At 46.6% G+C, this 15361-nt stretch overlaps 1 protein-coding gene across 10 annotated transcripts in view; it reads left to right on the forward strand.

Moving 5' to 3' along the window:
* LDB1 (LIM domain binding 1) overlaps positions 1–15361 on the forward strand; it is a 243577-nt gene that overhangs the window by 212799 nt on the left and 15417 nt on the right. For 5 of the 10 annotated variants that reach the window (XM_063962371.1, XM_063962362.1, XM_063962363.1 and 2 more), the window contains exons 6-10: positions 9611–9783; positions 10614–10736; positions 12002–12085; positions 12308–12431; positions 13198–13346. In XM_063962371.1, the coding sequence (XP_063818441.1) occupies positions 9611–9783; positions 10614–10736; positions 12002–12085; positions 12308–12431; positions 13198–13346 (653 nt within the window). Of the gene's footprint in view, positions 1–9610; positions 9784–10613; positions 10737–12001; positions 12086–12307; positions 12432–13197; positions 13347–15284; positions 15334–15361 lie in introns of all 10 variants that reach the window. The other 5 variants (XM_063962368.1, XM_063962369.1, XM_063962372.1 and 2 more) reach the window with 3 other exon arrangements.

The raw sequence follows: 15361 nt of genomic DNA on the forward strand, positions 1-15361 counted from the left end.
CAAATATCCCTCTGTGCATCACGCATATAGATAAATGCATCCTTTATTTGTTCTAACGACAGTAAAACATTGTCCCTATCTAGGGTATCAATATTTTCAATCAGGGATTCTGACCAAACTACTCCAGCACTGCACATCCAGGCAGTTGCTATAGCTGGTCGTAGTATAACACCTGCATGTGTGTATATATTCTTTTGAATAACTTCCATCTTTCTATCTGATGGATCCTTAAGTGCGGCCGTCTCAGGAGAGGGTAACGCCACTTGTTTGGATAAGCGTGTGAGCGCCTTGTCCACCTTAGGGGGTGTTTCCCAGCGCGCCCTAACCTCTGGCGGGAAAGGGTATAATGCCAATAACTTTTTTGAAATTATCAACTTTTTATCAGGAGCAACCCACGCTTCATCACACACGTCATTTAATTCTTCTGATTCAGGAAAAACTGTTTGTAGTTTTTTCACACCATACATAATACCCTGTTTTACGGTATCTGTAGTATCAGCTAAATGTAACGTCTCCTTCATTGCCAAAATCATATAACGTGTGGCCCTACTGGAAAATACGTTTGAATTTCTACCGTCGTCACTGGAATCAGTGCCCGTGTCTGGGTCTGTGTCGACCGACTGAGGCAAAGGGCGTTTTACAGCCCCTGACGGTGTTTGAGGCGCCTGGACAGGCATTAATTGATTGTCCGGCCGCCTCATGTCCTCAACTGACTGTTTAAGGGAAGATAAACCATCACGTAATTCCACAAATAAAGGCATCCATTCTGGTGTCGACCCCCTGGGGGGTGACATCTGCATATTTGGCAATTGCTCCGCCTCCACACCAATATCGTCCTCATACATGTCGACACCACGTACCGACACACACCGCAAACTCACAGGGAATGCTCTAATGAAGACAGGACCCACTAGCCCTTTTGGGGAGACAGAGGGAGAGTCTGCCAGCACACACCACAAAGCGCTATATATACAAGGGATATCCTTATATTAAGTGCTCCCTTATAGCTGCTTTAATATATATATATATATAGCCATTAATGTGCCCCCCCTCTCTGTTTTACCCTGTTTCTGTAGTGCAGTGCAGGGGAGAGACCTGGGAGCCGTTCTGACCAGCGGAGCTGTGACAGAAAATGGCTCCGTGTGCTGAGGAGATAGGCCCCGCCCCTTTTTCGGCGGGTTCTTCTCCCGCTATTTTTCCAGTCAGGCAGGGGTTAAATATCTCCATATAGCCCCTATGGGCTATATGTGAGGTATTTTTAGCCTTGTATAAGGTTTATATTTGCCTCTCAGAGCGCCCCCCCCCAGCGCTCTGCACCCTCAGTGACTGCCCAGTGAAGTGTGCTGAGAGGAAAATGGCGCACAGCTGCAGTGCTGTGCGCTACCTTATGAAGACTGAGGAGTCTTCAGCCGCCGGTTTCCGGACCTCTTCACGCTTCAGCATCTGCAAGGGGGTCGGCGGCGCGGCTCCGGGACCGGACTCCACGGCTGGGCCTGTGTTCGATCCCTCTGGAGCTAATGGTGTCCAGTAGCCAAGCAGCAAATCCACTCTGCATGCAGGTGAGTTTACTACTTTCCCCCTAAGTCCCACGTTGCAGTGATCCTGTTGCCAGCAGGACTCACTGTAAAGAAAAAAAAAAACCTAAACTAAACTTTCTCTAAGCAGCTCTTTAGGAGAGCCACCTAGATTGCACCCTTCTCGTTCGGGCACAAAATCTAACTGGAGTCTGGAGGAGGGTCATAGGGGGAGGAGCCAGTGCACACCACCTGACCTAGTAAAGCTTTACTTTTTTGTGCCCTGTCTCCTGCGGAGCCGCTATTCCCCATGGTCCTTTCAGGAACCCCAGCATCCACTTAGGACGATAGAGAAATAATAATAGAAAATTTAGAGCTCTTCGTTACATATATTTTGCAAAAAATATGATAAGCCTCCAGGCCACTTCACGGCTGCTCTATTACTGGAGGTCCCTAATACTAAGTATAAGTCCAGGGCGTGTTGCAGAAAGTTGCTCAGTAGGGGCCGTGTTCTGTAAATTTCCCATCACTTATTGCTGCAGTGAATAATTATCCTCTATTCAGTGGTCGAAGTGGAAATTTTGAAGTGGGGGATGGAAAAGTGAAGGTTGTAATTATGCGCGCGCGCTCTCCTTAAAAGGGGGTGTGGCCACTCGAAAGGGGGCATGTTCTTAAGTGTAGTGTACCACACCATATATCCCTTGTACACATTATGCACCACAATAGTAGGACCCCTTATACGATCTAGTACTGGTGCCCCTTACACATTGACACACTGAATGAGCCCATATTCCCATGGAATGAGCCAAAATTCACATTATGCCACACAGTATGAGCCAAAATTCACGTTATGCCACACAGTATGAGCCAAAATTCACATTATGCCACACAGTATGAGCCAAAATTCACATTATGCCACACAGTATGAGCCAAAATTCACATTATGCCACACAGTATGAGCCAAAATTCACATTATGCCACACAGTATTATCCAGAATTCACATTATGCCACACAGTATGAGCCAGAATTCACATTATGCCACACAGTATGAGCCAAAATTCAGTGACAGGGAGAGTGACAGCAGTGACAGAGGGACATAGGGAAGCAGGGTTACAGTACGTAATGAGCAGCGGAGAGGGCTGTGGTCGGCGGTGGTGCAGAGGCTGTAGTCGGCGGCAGTAACAAGGAGAAGGCCCTGGGCGGTGTTGAGGAGGACATCGGCGGCGGTGGTGAAGAAGAGAAGGCCCGGGGCAGCGGCAATGTGAAGATGGCCTTCGGTCCCTATGACCGCAGCACCACCATTTGATATTTGCCGTGGATCGGCAGCCAGTGAGGAGCGACTGCACGGCCGATCTTGATTGGCTGCCGATTCCAGAGCTTAAACAGTGCAGAATTTGAAAAGCAGCGGCGACGGGGGTCTTCAGTGCTCGAAGTGCCGATATGCCATATAGGTGTATACTGGCCTACTTCGAGCACTGCCTCTATTAATATTATATCATCCACCCCTTGTCACACAATGATTCTCAATCCATTCAGACAATTTATTCTCACCAGTCTGCACCAGCAGATTGGCGGATGTGGGTGGACGGGTTTTGGTTGCCCAGCACATAATAGGCAGACTGTTGGTGTGTTCCGCGGTGGAAGAAAGGGATTGTATTTCCTATTACTGAGCTACAAAAGGCCTCATGTTGAAGACTTTGTGTTCTCTTACTTGTAATGTATTTAAGCTGTAAAAGGCAGAACCAAGTAGTATTTTTTTAAGAGGAAATACTGAACCATTATATGCAGTGAAATGGCCGGTTCTAGAGCGATAGGAGGCTGGACTTTAAGAAGTTGACATATTAATTTTCAGAAAGGGGAAGCGTATACGTACACCGAAAGACGTGCTAGGTGTGCTGTAAATGGATGATGTCCCATGTAGGCAGCTATCTTGGTATCTGAACCAGTGTACATGAGAAGGGGGGGTTTTGGGAACCAGTGATGACCTAAGGCAGTGGTTCTCAAACTCTGTCCTCAAGACCCCACACGGTTCATGTTTTCTCTATCGTCCTAGTGGATGCTGGGGTTCCTGAAAGGACCATGGGGGAATAGCGGCTCCGCAGGAGACAGGGCACAAAAAGTAAAGCTTTAGGATCAGGTGGTGTGCACTGGCTCCTCCCCCTATGACCCTCCTCCAAGCCTCAGTTAGATTTTTGTGCCCGGCCGAGAAGGGTGCAATCTAGGTGGCTCTCCTAAAGAGCTGCTTAGAAAAGTTTAGCTTAGGTTTTTTATTTTACAGTGAGTCCTGCTGGCAACAGGATCACTGCAACGAGGGACTTAGGGGAGAAGAAGTGAACTCACCTGCGTGCAGGATGGATTGGCTTCTTTGGCTACTGGACATTAGCTCCAGAGGGACGATCACAGGTACAGCCTGGATGGTCACCGGAGCCTCGCCGCCGGCCCCCTTGCAGATGCTGAAACGAGAAGAGGTCCAGAATCGGCGGCAGAAGACTCCTCAGTCTTCTTAAGGTAGCGCACAGCACTGCAGCTGTGCGCCATTTCCTCTCAGCACACTTCACACGGCAGTCACTGAGGGTGCAGGGCGCTGGGAGGGGGGCGCCCTGGGAGGCAAATGAAAACCTTTTTTGGCTAAAAATACCTCACATATAGCCTCCGGGGGCTATATGGAGATATTTAACCCCTGCCAGAATCCATTAAAGAGCGGAAGACGAGCCCGCCGAAAAAGGGGCGGGGCCTATCTCCTCAGCACACAGCGCCATTTTCCCTCACAGAAAGGCTGGAGGGAAGGCTCCCAGGCTCTCCCCTGCACTGCACTACAGAAACAAGGTTAAAACAGAGAGGGGGGGCACTAATTTGGCGTTAGAAATATATAAAAGATGCTATAAGGGAAAACACTTATATAAGGTTGTCCCTATATAATTATAGCGTTTTTGGTGTGTGCTGGCAAACTCTCCCTCTGTCTCTCCAAAGGGCTAGTGGGTCCTGTCCTCTATCAGAGCATTCCCTGTGTGTGTGCTGTGTGTCGGTACGTGTGTGTCGACATGTATGAGGACGATGTTGGTGAGGAGACGGAGCAATTGCCTGTAATGGTGATGTCACTCTCTAGGGAGTCGACACCGGAATGGATGGCTTATTTAGGGAATTACGTGATAATGTCAACACGCTGCAAGGTCGGTTGACGACATGAGACGGCCGACAAACAATTAGTACCGGTCCAGACGTCTCAGAAACACCGTCAGGGGTTTTAAAACGCCCGTTTACTTTAGTCGGTCGACACAGACACAGACACGGACACTAAATCCAGTGTCGACGGTGAATAAACAAACGTATTCCTTATTAGGGCCACACGTTAAGGGCAATGAAGGAGGTGTTACATATTTCTGATACTACAAGTACCACAAAAGAGGGTATTATGTGGGATGTGAAAAAACTACCGTAGTTTTTCCTGAATCGGATAAATTAAATGAAGTGTGTGATGATGCGTGGGTTCCCCCCGATAGAAAATTATGGGCAGTATACCCTTTCCCGCCAGAAGTTAGGGCGCGTTGGGAAACACCCCTTAGGGTGGATAAGGCGCTCACACGCTTATCAAAACAAGTGGCGGTACCGTCTATAGATAGGGCCGTCCTCAAGGAGCCAGCTGACAGGAGGCTGGAAAATATCATAAAAAGTATATACACACATACTGGTGTTATACTGCGACCAGCGATCGCCTCAGCCTGGATGTGCAGAGCTGGGGTGGCTTGGTCGGATTCCCTGACTAAAAATATTGATACCCTTGACAGGGACAGTATTTTATTGACTATAGAGCATTTAAAGGATGCATTTTCTATATATGCGAGATGCACAGAGGGATATTTGCACTCTGGCATCAAGAGTAAGTGCGATGTCCATATCTGCCAGAAGATGTTTATGGACACGACAGTGGTCAGGTGATGCAGATTCCAAACGGCACAAAGGTGTATTGCCGTATAAAGGAAGAGGAGTTATTTGGGGTCGGTCCATCGGACCTGGTGGCCACGGCAACTGCTGGAAAATCCACCGTTTTTACCCTAAGTCACATCTCTGCAGAAAAAGACACCGTCTTTTCAGCCTCAGTCCTTTCGTCCCTATAAGAGTCATATCTGCCCAGGGATAGAGGAAAGGGAAGAAGACTGCAGCAGGCAGCCCATTCCCAGGAACAGAAGCGTTCCACCGCTTCTGCCAAGCTCTCAGCATGACGCTGGGACCGTACAGGACCCCTGGATCCTACATGTAGTATCCCAGGGGTACAGATTGGAATGTCGAGACGTTTCCCCTTCGCAGGCTCCTGAAGTCTGGTTTACCAAGGTCTCCCTCCGACAAGGAGGCAGTATGGGAAACAATTCACAAGCTGTATTCCCAGCAGGTGATAATCAAATTACCCCTCCTACAACAAGAAAAGGGGTATTATTCCACATTATATTGTGGTACTGAAGCCAGAAGGCTAGGCGAGACCTATTCTAAATCTAAAAAAATTTGAACACTTACAAAGGTTCAAATCAAGATGGAGTCACTCAGAGCAGTGATAACGAACCAGGAAGAAGGGGACTATATAGTGTCCCGAGACATCAGGGATGCTTACCTCCATGTCCAAAATTTGCCCTTCTCACTAAGGGTACCTCAGGTTCGTGGTACAGAACTGTCACTATCAGTTTCAGACGCTGCCGTTTGGATTGTCCACGGCACCCCGGGTCTTTACCAAGGTAATGGCCGAAATGATGATTCTTCTTCGAAGAAAAGGCGTCTTAATTATCCCTTACTTGGACGATCTCCTGATAAGGGCAAAGTCCAGGGAACAGTTGGAGGTCGGAGTAGCACTATCTCGGATACTGCTACAACAGCACGGGTGGATTCTAAATATTCCAAAATCGCAGCTGATCCCGACGACAAGTCTGCTGTGCCTAGGGATGATTCTGGACACAGTCCAGAAAAAGGTGTTTCTCCCGGAAGAGAAAGCCAGGGAGTTATCCGAGCTAGTCAGGAACCTCCTAAAATCAGTGCATCATTGCACAAGGGTCCTGGTAAAGATGGTGACTTCCTACGAAGCAATTCCATTCGGCAGATTTCACGCAAGAATTTTTCAGTGGGATCTGCTGGACAAATGGTCCGTATCGCATCTTCAGATGCATCAGCGGATAACCCTATATCCAAGGACAAGGGTGTCTCTCCTGTGGTGGTTACAGAGTGCTCATCTTCTAGAGGGCCGCAGATTCGGCATTCAGGATTGGATGCTGGTGACCACGGAGGCCAGCCCGAGAGGCTGGGGAGCAGTCACACAAGGAAAAAATTTCCAGGGAGTGTGATCAAGTCTGGAGACTTTTCTCCACATAAATATACTGGAGCTAAGGGTAAATTTATAATACTCTAAGCTTAGCAAGACCTCTGCTTCAAGGTCAGCCGGTATTGATCCAGTGGGAAAAACATCACGGCAGTCGCCCACGTAAATAGACAGGGCGGCACAAGAAGCAAGAGGGCAATGGCAAAAACTGCAAGGACTTTTCGCTGGGCGGAAAATCATGTGATAGCACTGTCAGCAGTGTTTCATTCCGGGAATGGAAACTGGGAAGCAGACTTCCTCAGCAGGCACGACCTCCACCCGGCAGAGTGGAAACTTCATCGGGAAGTTTTCCACATGATTGTAAACCGTTGGGAAATACCAAAGGTGGACATGATGGCGTCCCGTCTGAACAAAAAACGGGACAGGTATTGCGCCAGGTTAAGAGACCCTCAGGCAATAGCTGTGGACGTTCTGGTAACACCATGGATGTACCAGTCGGTGTATGTGTTCCATCCTCTGCTTCTCATACCTAAGGTACTGAGAATTATAAGACGTAGAGGAGTAAGAACTATACTCATGGCTCCGGATTGGCCAAGAAGGACTTGGTACCCGGAACTTCAAGAGATGCTCACAGAGGACTTATGGCCTCTGCCGCTAAGAAGGGACTTGTTTCAGCAAGTACCATGTCTGTTCCAAGACTTACCGCAGCTGCGTTTGACGGCATGGCGGTGGAACGCCGGATCCTAAGGGAAAAAGGCATTCCGGAAGAGGTCATTCCTACCCTGGTCAAAGCCAGAAAGGAGGTGACCGCACAACATTATCACCACATGTGGCAAAAAATATGTTGCGTGGTGTGAGGCCAGAAAGGCCCCACGAAGAAATTTCAACTCGGTCGATTCCTGCATTTCCTGCAAACAGGAGTGTCTATGGGCCTCAAATTGGGGTCCATTAAGGTTCAAATTTCGGCCCTGTCGATTTTCTTCCAGAAAGAAGTGGCTTCAGTTCCTGAAGTCCAGAAGTTTGTCAAGGGAGTATTGCATATACAACCCCCTTTTGTGCCTCCAGTGGCACTGTGGGATCTCAACGTAGTTCTGGGATTCCTCAAATCACATTGGTTTAAAACCAGTCAAATTTGTGGATTTGAAGCATCTCACATGAAAAGTGACCATGCTCTTGGCCCTGGCCTGGACCAGGCGAGTGTCAAATTGGTGGTTTTTTTCTCAAAAAAGCCCATATCTGGTTGTCCATTTGGACAGGGCAGAGCTGCGGACTCGTCCCCAGTTCTCTCCCTAAGGTGGTGTCAGTGTTTCACCTGAACCAGCTTATTTTGGTGCCTTGCGCCTACTAGGGACTTGGAGGACTCCAGGTTGCTAGATGTTGTCAGGGCCCTGTAAATATAGGTTCCAGGACGGCTGGAGTCAGGAAAACTGACTTGCTGTTATCCTGTATGCACCCAACAAACTGGGTGCTCTTGCTTCTAAGCAGACTATTGCTAGTTGGATGTGTAATACAATTCAGCTTGCACATTCTGTGGCAGGCCTGCCACAGCCAAAATATGTAAATGCCCATTCCACAAGGAAGGTGGGCTTATCTTGGGCGGCTGCCCGAGGGGTCTCGGCTTTACAACTTTGCCGAGCGGCTATTTAGTCAGGGGCAAACACGTTGGTAAAATCCTACAAATTTGATACCCTGGCTAAGGAGGACCTGGAGTTCTCTCATTCGGTGCTGCAGAGTCATCCGCACTCTCCCGCCCGTTTGGGAGCTTTGGTATTATCCCCATGGTCCTTTCAGGAACCCCAGCATCCACTAGGACGATAGAGAAAATAAGAATTTACTTACCGATAATTCTATTTCTCGGAGTCCGTAGTGGATGCTGGGCGCCCATCCCAAGTGCGGATTATCTGCAATACTTGTACATAGTTACAAAAATCGGGTTATTATTGTTGTGAGCCATCTTTTCAGAGGCTCCGCTGTTATCATACTGTTAACTGGGTTCAGATCACAGGTTGTACAGTGTGATTGGTGTGGCTGGTATGAGTCTTACCCGGGATTCAAAATCCTTCCTTATTGTGTACGCTCGTCCGGGCACAGTATCCTAACTGAGGCTTGGAGGAGGGTCATAGGGGGAGGAGCCAGTGCACACCACCTGATCCTAAAGCTTTACTTTTTGTGCCCTGTCTCCTGCGGAGCCGCTATTCCCCCATGGTCCTTTCAGGAACCCCAGCATCCACTACGGACTCCGAGAAATAGAATTATCGGTAAGTAAATTCTTATTTTCCATGTCACCCGGCAGCTGCACTGTGTATCACCAATTATCACATTTTAAAAATCTACAGGTGACCTGCAAAACATGATTCGTGTGGGGTCCTGAGGACCGAGTTTGAGAACCTGTGACCTAAGGGCATTGGATGAACTCCCAATATGGCAGCCTCCACTGTCCGTAAACCATGGGTCTCTTGAACAAGTAATCCTTTTGAGAAGTATGAGGCCTATTCATGAAGCAGTGAGAAGGGTGGAGAAGAGAACCAGTGAAGAAGTTGCCCATGGCAACCAGTTAGCTACTACATTTAATTTTATAGAAATGCACTTGATAAATGTTACTTCAGTGCTGATTGGTTACCATGGGCAGCTTCTCCACTGGCTCACATCTCCATTCTTTTCACTGCTTCATGAATAGACCCCTATATCTCAAACAGGAGTTTAGAAGTGTCACTGTAGTTACCTTGCAGTATAATACACGTCAGCCCAGTGAGATCTGTCTGAATTGTCCTAACGATGACTTGTGTGTCTCTTCAGCAATCGGACGGACGCTTATTCCCCGGTATTTCCGAAGCATATTCGAGGGTGGAGCCACAGAGCTGTACTACGTCTTGAAACACCCCAAGGAGTCATTCCACAATAACTTCGTCTCCCTTGACTGTGATCAGTGCACGATGGTCACACAACACGGGAAACCCATGTTCACACAGGTAGGCAGACAGATGAGGAACAAGGTTTCATGGCCGCACTGAAACAAAATCGAGCAGAATAAAACAAGTTTACGGCTTTGTTAAATTGTGTGCCCATAATCTTCCCAGGGGCCATAGCTTGCAGTTACCCCCTACTTATAATATTCAAATGACCAAGAGCCTGATTCCGAGTTGGGAATAAAGTAAGAAAGAATCACTAACTTTGCACCTGGACAAACCATACTGCACTGGAAGGGGTGCAGATAAGTGTATTATGTTTGCATGCAGGGTAAATAGTGGCTGCTTTTGCATGTAGCTCACAAATACAATTTAGAATGTCTGCACATGTTACATCTGCCCCAGTGCAGCATGGGTTTTCCAAGGTAGAGTTACTTGCTGTCTTACTTTATTCCCAAGTCCAGTACAGTCTTATCATTTAGTTTTGTATTCCTCTCTCGCTTTGCAGCATTATGTACTAATGTCTAGATTTGTGTGTGTGTTTTTAAATTAACTGTAACACAAGAAACCTCAGAACCTGGTGCAACATGCATTTACCAACATCCATTGACATTTCATTCACACTGCAGTTAAGTGTGCGCAGTTGAATTCTTCTTGTAACAAATGCAAGTGCTGCCACCTAGAGGTCGCAGATGAATAAGGCAACTAGTGTTGACGTAGAGTTCAGTTGGAAGCGGATCTTCATTATATTTGTTCTGACTTCATCTAATATTGAACCAGAACCTATTTCCATGTTTTCTTTTATTCTTTTTATTTTTTCTTTATGCACCAATGTAATACATGTTGTTTGATCTATCCAAATTCTCTCCCCTTCTCTCTCTCTCTCTCTCTAGGTGTGCGTAGAGGGGCGATTATACCTCGAGTTTATGTTTGACGACATGATGAGGATAAAAACCTGGCATTTCAGTATCCGGCAACATCGAGAGCTCATTCCCCGGAGTATTCTCGCCATGCATGTAAGTTGTGTGCAGAGAGAGACTGAACGCTGTACGGTACTATTACGTGACCTGCCTCCAGAGTTCATACTGGAACCATTACTTCCTCACGGTGCACGTTGAACCAATAATTAAGAGAATGCAGTCTCTGATATCGCCGCCACCATTTAACCCTTTATGACCCATAGCATGTTTCCGGTGTATCCCAGTGTTGACACTGGTAAAGTAGACGAATGAGGCCCTAAGTAATCCCAAAAAATATGGGGGGTCATTCTGAGTTGTTCGCTCGTTATTTTTTTGTCGCAACGGAGCGATTAGTCGCTAATGCGCATGCGCAATGTCCGCAGTGCGACTGCGCCAAGTAAATTTGCTATGCAGTTAGGAATTTTACTCACGGCATTACGAGGTTTTTTCTTCGTTCTGGTGATCGTAATGTGATTGACAGGAAGTGGGTGTTTCTGGGCGGAAACTGGCCGTTTTATGGGAGTGTTTGAAAAAATGCTACCGTTTCTGGGAAAAACGCGGGAGTGGCTGGAGAAACGGAGGAGTGTCTGGGCGAACGCTGGGTGTGTTTGTGACGTCAAACCAGGAACGAAACTGACTGAACTGATCGCAGATGCCGAGTAAGTCTGGAGCTACTCAGAAACTGCTAAGAAGTGTCTATTCGCAATTTTGCTAATCTTTCGTTCGCAATTTTGATAAGCTAAGATTCACTCCCAGTAGGCGGCGGCTTAGCGTGTGCAAAGCTGCTAAAAGCAGCTAGCGAGCGATCAACTCGGAATGAGGGCCATGGTTTGGTTTATTTTTATTTTATTTTTGCAATTGCTTAATAATTTTTTATTTAATTATGAAAATATTATTTATTATTTTTTATTATTCAATATCAAATATCTTTTTACATTAAATATTATGTATTATTAATAATAATAATAATCCTCTTCCTCCTCCTCTTCCTCCCTCCCCTCTTCTTTCTTCTTCTTCCTCTTCTTCTTCCTCTGTTGAACTACACATCCCATGCGATAGTTTTCCTATTTGGACAAGCTAAAACTGTTGCAGGGCATGCTGGGGTGTGTAGCTCAACAGCAGCTGGAGGGCCGCAGCCTCTCCACCCCTTAATATAAATGAAGAAGGGGTAATTTAGGGATGAAGTGCCTTTATGAGATCACTAGTGCGTCGATGGGCTGAACGTTGGTCCAGCTAACAGAGTTGCATGCCTGTACTGGTTCATAGCGACTGCTCCACTTTTTACCGCTGTTACACTTCTACGTCTATTCTCAACTTTTCAGGCCCAGGACCCCCAAATGTTGGACCAGCTGTCAAAGAACATCACAAGATGTGGACTTTCAAATTCTACGCTTAACTACCTCCGAGTAAGTAAGCTTTAACCTGTGCTGAGTGATTACTGATTATATATTCTGTACGTAAATATTGTACCGACTTTCAAAATGTTGTGTGGTGTATGAAACGTCCTAATTGGACATCAAAATCGCACCTGAAGCTGAGACAGCTGTTCCGTTGTGGGGTTGGTTTATTTTTTGTATTTTTTGTAACTTTATTGGTGAAACGCTGCTGTTTTCTCTATTCCCCCGCAGCTGTGTGTCATTCTGGAGCCAATGCAGGAGCTTATGTCCCGGCACAAGACGTACAGTTTAAGCCCTCGCGATTGCCTAAAGACTTGTCTTTTCCAGAAATGGCAGCGGATGGTAGCACCACCTGGTAAGCACCTTTTGGTTGTTACTTCTCACACTGGAGTCAGGGCACCGTGTTCCCCATGTAAGTCCACTGCTCCCTACATCTCCAACCTCCTCTCCCTTCATACTCCTCCCTATGGTCAACCAATGATCGTCGCCTCTCCTCTACCCTGGTGACTGCTTCCCATGCTCGAGTTCAAGACTATGCCCGTGCTGCACCCCTTCAGTGGAACGTGCCCCCCCCCCCCCTCCATTAGACTCTCCCAGACCTTCCGATGCATAACCTAGTCCTGAGGCTGCTCCTCCATCCCCCTGCCTCATGCCTTTAACATCTCTGCTTTGTTTACATCCTGCCATCAGGCTACCTCCCGCTTGCTTGCACCTCATGTCATGTCTCTCGCCCCTCCCCACTAGACTGTTAGCTCTTCAGAGCAGGGCCCTCTTTCCTCTTGTTGTCAAAGCCCTCTTCTCCACACATTTCACTCACAGCTCTCTCCTACTCAGCGACCATCTTTACCTGCTTTTTCTCCTGCTGGTGAAGGCTCATCTCCATCTATGGCCGCCAGCCCCAAGTAGTACGATGATTACTCCCTCGCTACTTACATCTAAGCTGTATTATGTCTTGGAGAATTGTGGTGCTCTTTGTTACCTGTACTCTATTGTTATTTATTTACTGTAATGCTAAGTTTTGTCTCCCTGTACTGTCCTTTGTACGGCGCTGCGAAACACTTGTGGCGCCTTATAAATATAATGTAATAATAAGTCTGACTGCTCTCTTCCTTTTCCTGCAGCGGAGCCAGCCCGACAGGCCCCCAATAAGAGGAGGAAAAGGAAGATGTCTGGTGGCAGCACAATGAGCTCTGGAGGGGGCAACACAAACAACAGTAACAGTAAGAAGAAGAGTCCGGCCAGTACTTTCGCCCTCTCCAGCCAGGTACCTGTAAGCATCATCTTTTATTTACTATTCTTCCTCCGTTACACCACTCCTACCCCTGTCTATCCAGATGCCACTTTACAGCGACAGTGGTGCCTTTCCTGATTCACTTATCATGTAATACAGTGTCCCCCAGCCTCGCTCCTCAAGGCGCACTAACTGTCCAGGTTTTAAGGATATCCATTCTTGAGCATAGATGCTCAAATCTAAACAACTGAAGTACTAATTAAGTTACCTATGCTCAAGTACGGCTATCCTTATAACCTGTCCTGTTAGCGTGCGTTGAGGACCGAGGTTGGGAAACACTGATATAATATAATGAATTCCTGCACTGAAATGTTAGTGAATGAAAGTTGACGTTGTCTCTTTAAATCATTGACTATATTGGCCAGTGAAGGATATATTTAAAGGGCCAGTGCCACTTTGGAAACACAAGTCAGGAGAAAGCAAAACTGAAGTGTTGCTGCTGTAATTTTCCTTTGCAGCAGTCGTTCTGCATTGTACGGAGAGTTGGGCCATCGTCCAACAGCGTGAATTAGCTCGAGGTATTTGTGCACACTGTGGTGCTGAGTGTTCTCAGGCAGCGGCTGGTTTTGCATATTCCTTTTCCTGTTTGGGTTTATGGGGACAGTCTGCCAAGGGCTGAGTTGCAGGTTTAACCGCTTCCTGACCACCCAAACACTTCAGTGAGGTCTAAAACATTGCACATCCAGGATGGAGTTGGCCATGCTGGAGCTATATAGATTATTTGGATTTGCAGTTGGAAGCAAAAACGCTTCTAGAACCTAAAAGTGAAATGTACCAGTCCCATAACTATTATTATATGTCATAGGTTTATATCTGATAATAGGTGTGGAGCAGGATCTTGTAGGAAGAGTGGCGTTTATTGTGGTTTTTATATAGAGAAAAGCAATTGCCACCCCTTTCATACAGTCGGATAACCACTTTAGTGCCTGAGCAAATCCTAATGAATGGTAAAGCATGGTGACCAATCTAGGAGGAGTGGTAGACTGCAATGAACCACCAGCTCCCTATGGCAACCACAGTCACATGACACCTAATGTAGGTAGTGAGCAGGAAATGCCCCTCTGAGCTCTATATCTACTCTGCTAATTTCCCCCCAACCCCCTCAACCCTAATTCACATCTCTTCCTTCATAGAAAGATCAGAGATAAGTATCCTGGGGCTCATGAGCTTATATGGCACTAGAGATTCCATTATATGTGTTTAATTGAATAAACCCATAACCTGATGAACAGCAAAAAACATGTTTCCATACAAAACCGAAATGAATTACGTTAAATACTTTTTTGGATTTATCTCACACGGTGGCATTGGCTCTTTAAATTTCCTGTATATGTGTTCTCCTAACTGCGCAGTCTTTTTCTCTGTGGCCATGTTTAGCTTACTCCTGTAATTTTTCATAGACGTGAAATGTTTTGAAAATTACCTTTTTTATCTTGGCCCCTGCCTGCAAATGTGTGTAATGCTCTCCAGGGCCAGCGCAAACACCCAGAGTGAAACGTACCTTTGTACCAGAGTGAAACGTGCCTTTGTAACGCCTATCTAGGACGTCGCCATGATTTGTAGTCTAATTATTCCCCCTTATCTTAAAAAGCCGAGCGACAATTCCTGGAAACTTATCAGCTGTCCCATTAGCTGCTATAACTATAAACAAAACGTTTTCTTCTCAACTTACAAAGTCTGTGTTATTGCTAAGACTCCTGTGAAATATTATTAAATCACATTGGCACTCAGAGTGTTTTATTTTATCCTCCTGTTAAGAAATATACCGACCGTTGAGAAGGAAAAGGCATTTTATGCTGAGATGAATGGGTGTCCTCTGCGGGCGCTGGTTCTGGAGAGTCATGACTGTCTTGCAGTTCGCAGTATATTTATGAAGTCGCCGCATAGTATGGAGTAAACCACTATTTTTATTTGTAGAAGCAAGTGTCTAAACTTACTGAAGAAGCATGACCCGGCTGTTTTCTAGGTGTGTTTTACCACAAGCTAGAGCATCC

Source organism: Pseudophryne corroboree, chromosome 3, assembly GCF_028390025.1.
Source record: "Pseudophryne corroboree isolate aPseCor3 chromosome 3, aPseCor3.hap2, whole genome shotgun sequence".
NCBI lineage: Eukaryota > Metazoa > Chordata > Amphibia > Anura > Myobatrachidae > Pseudophryne > Pseudophryne corroboree.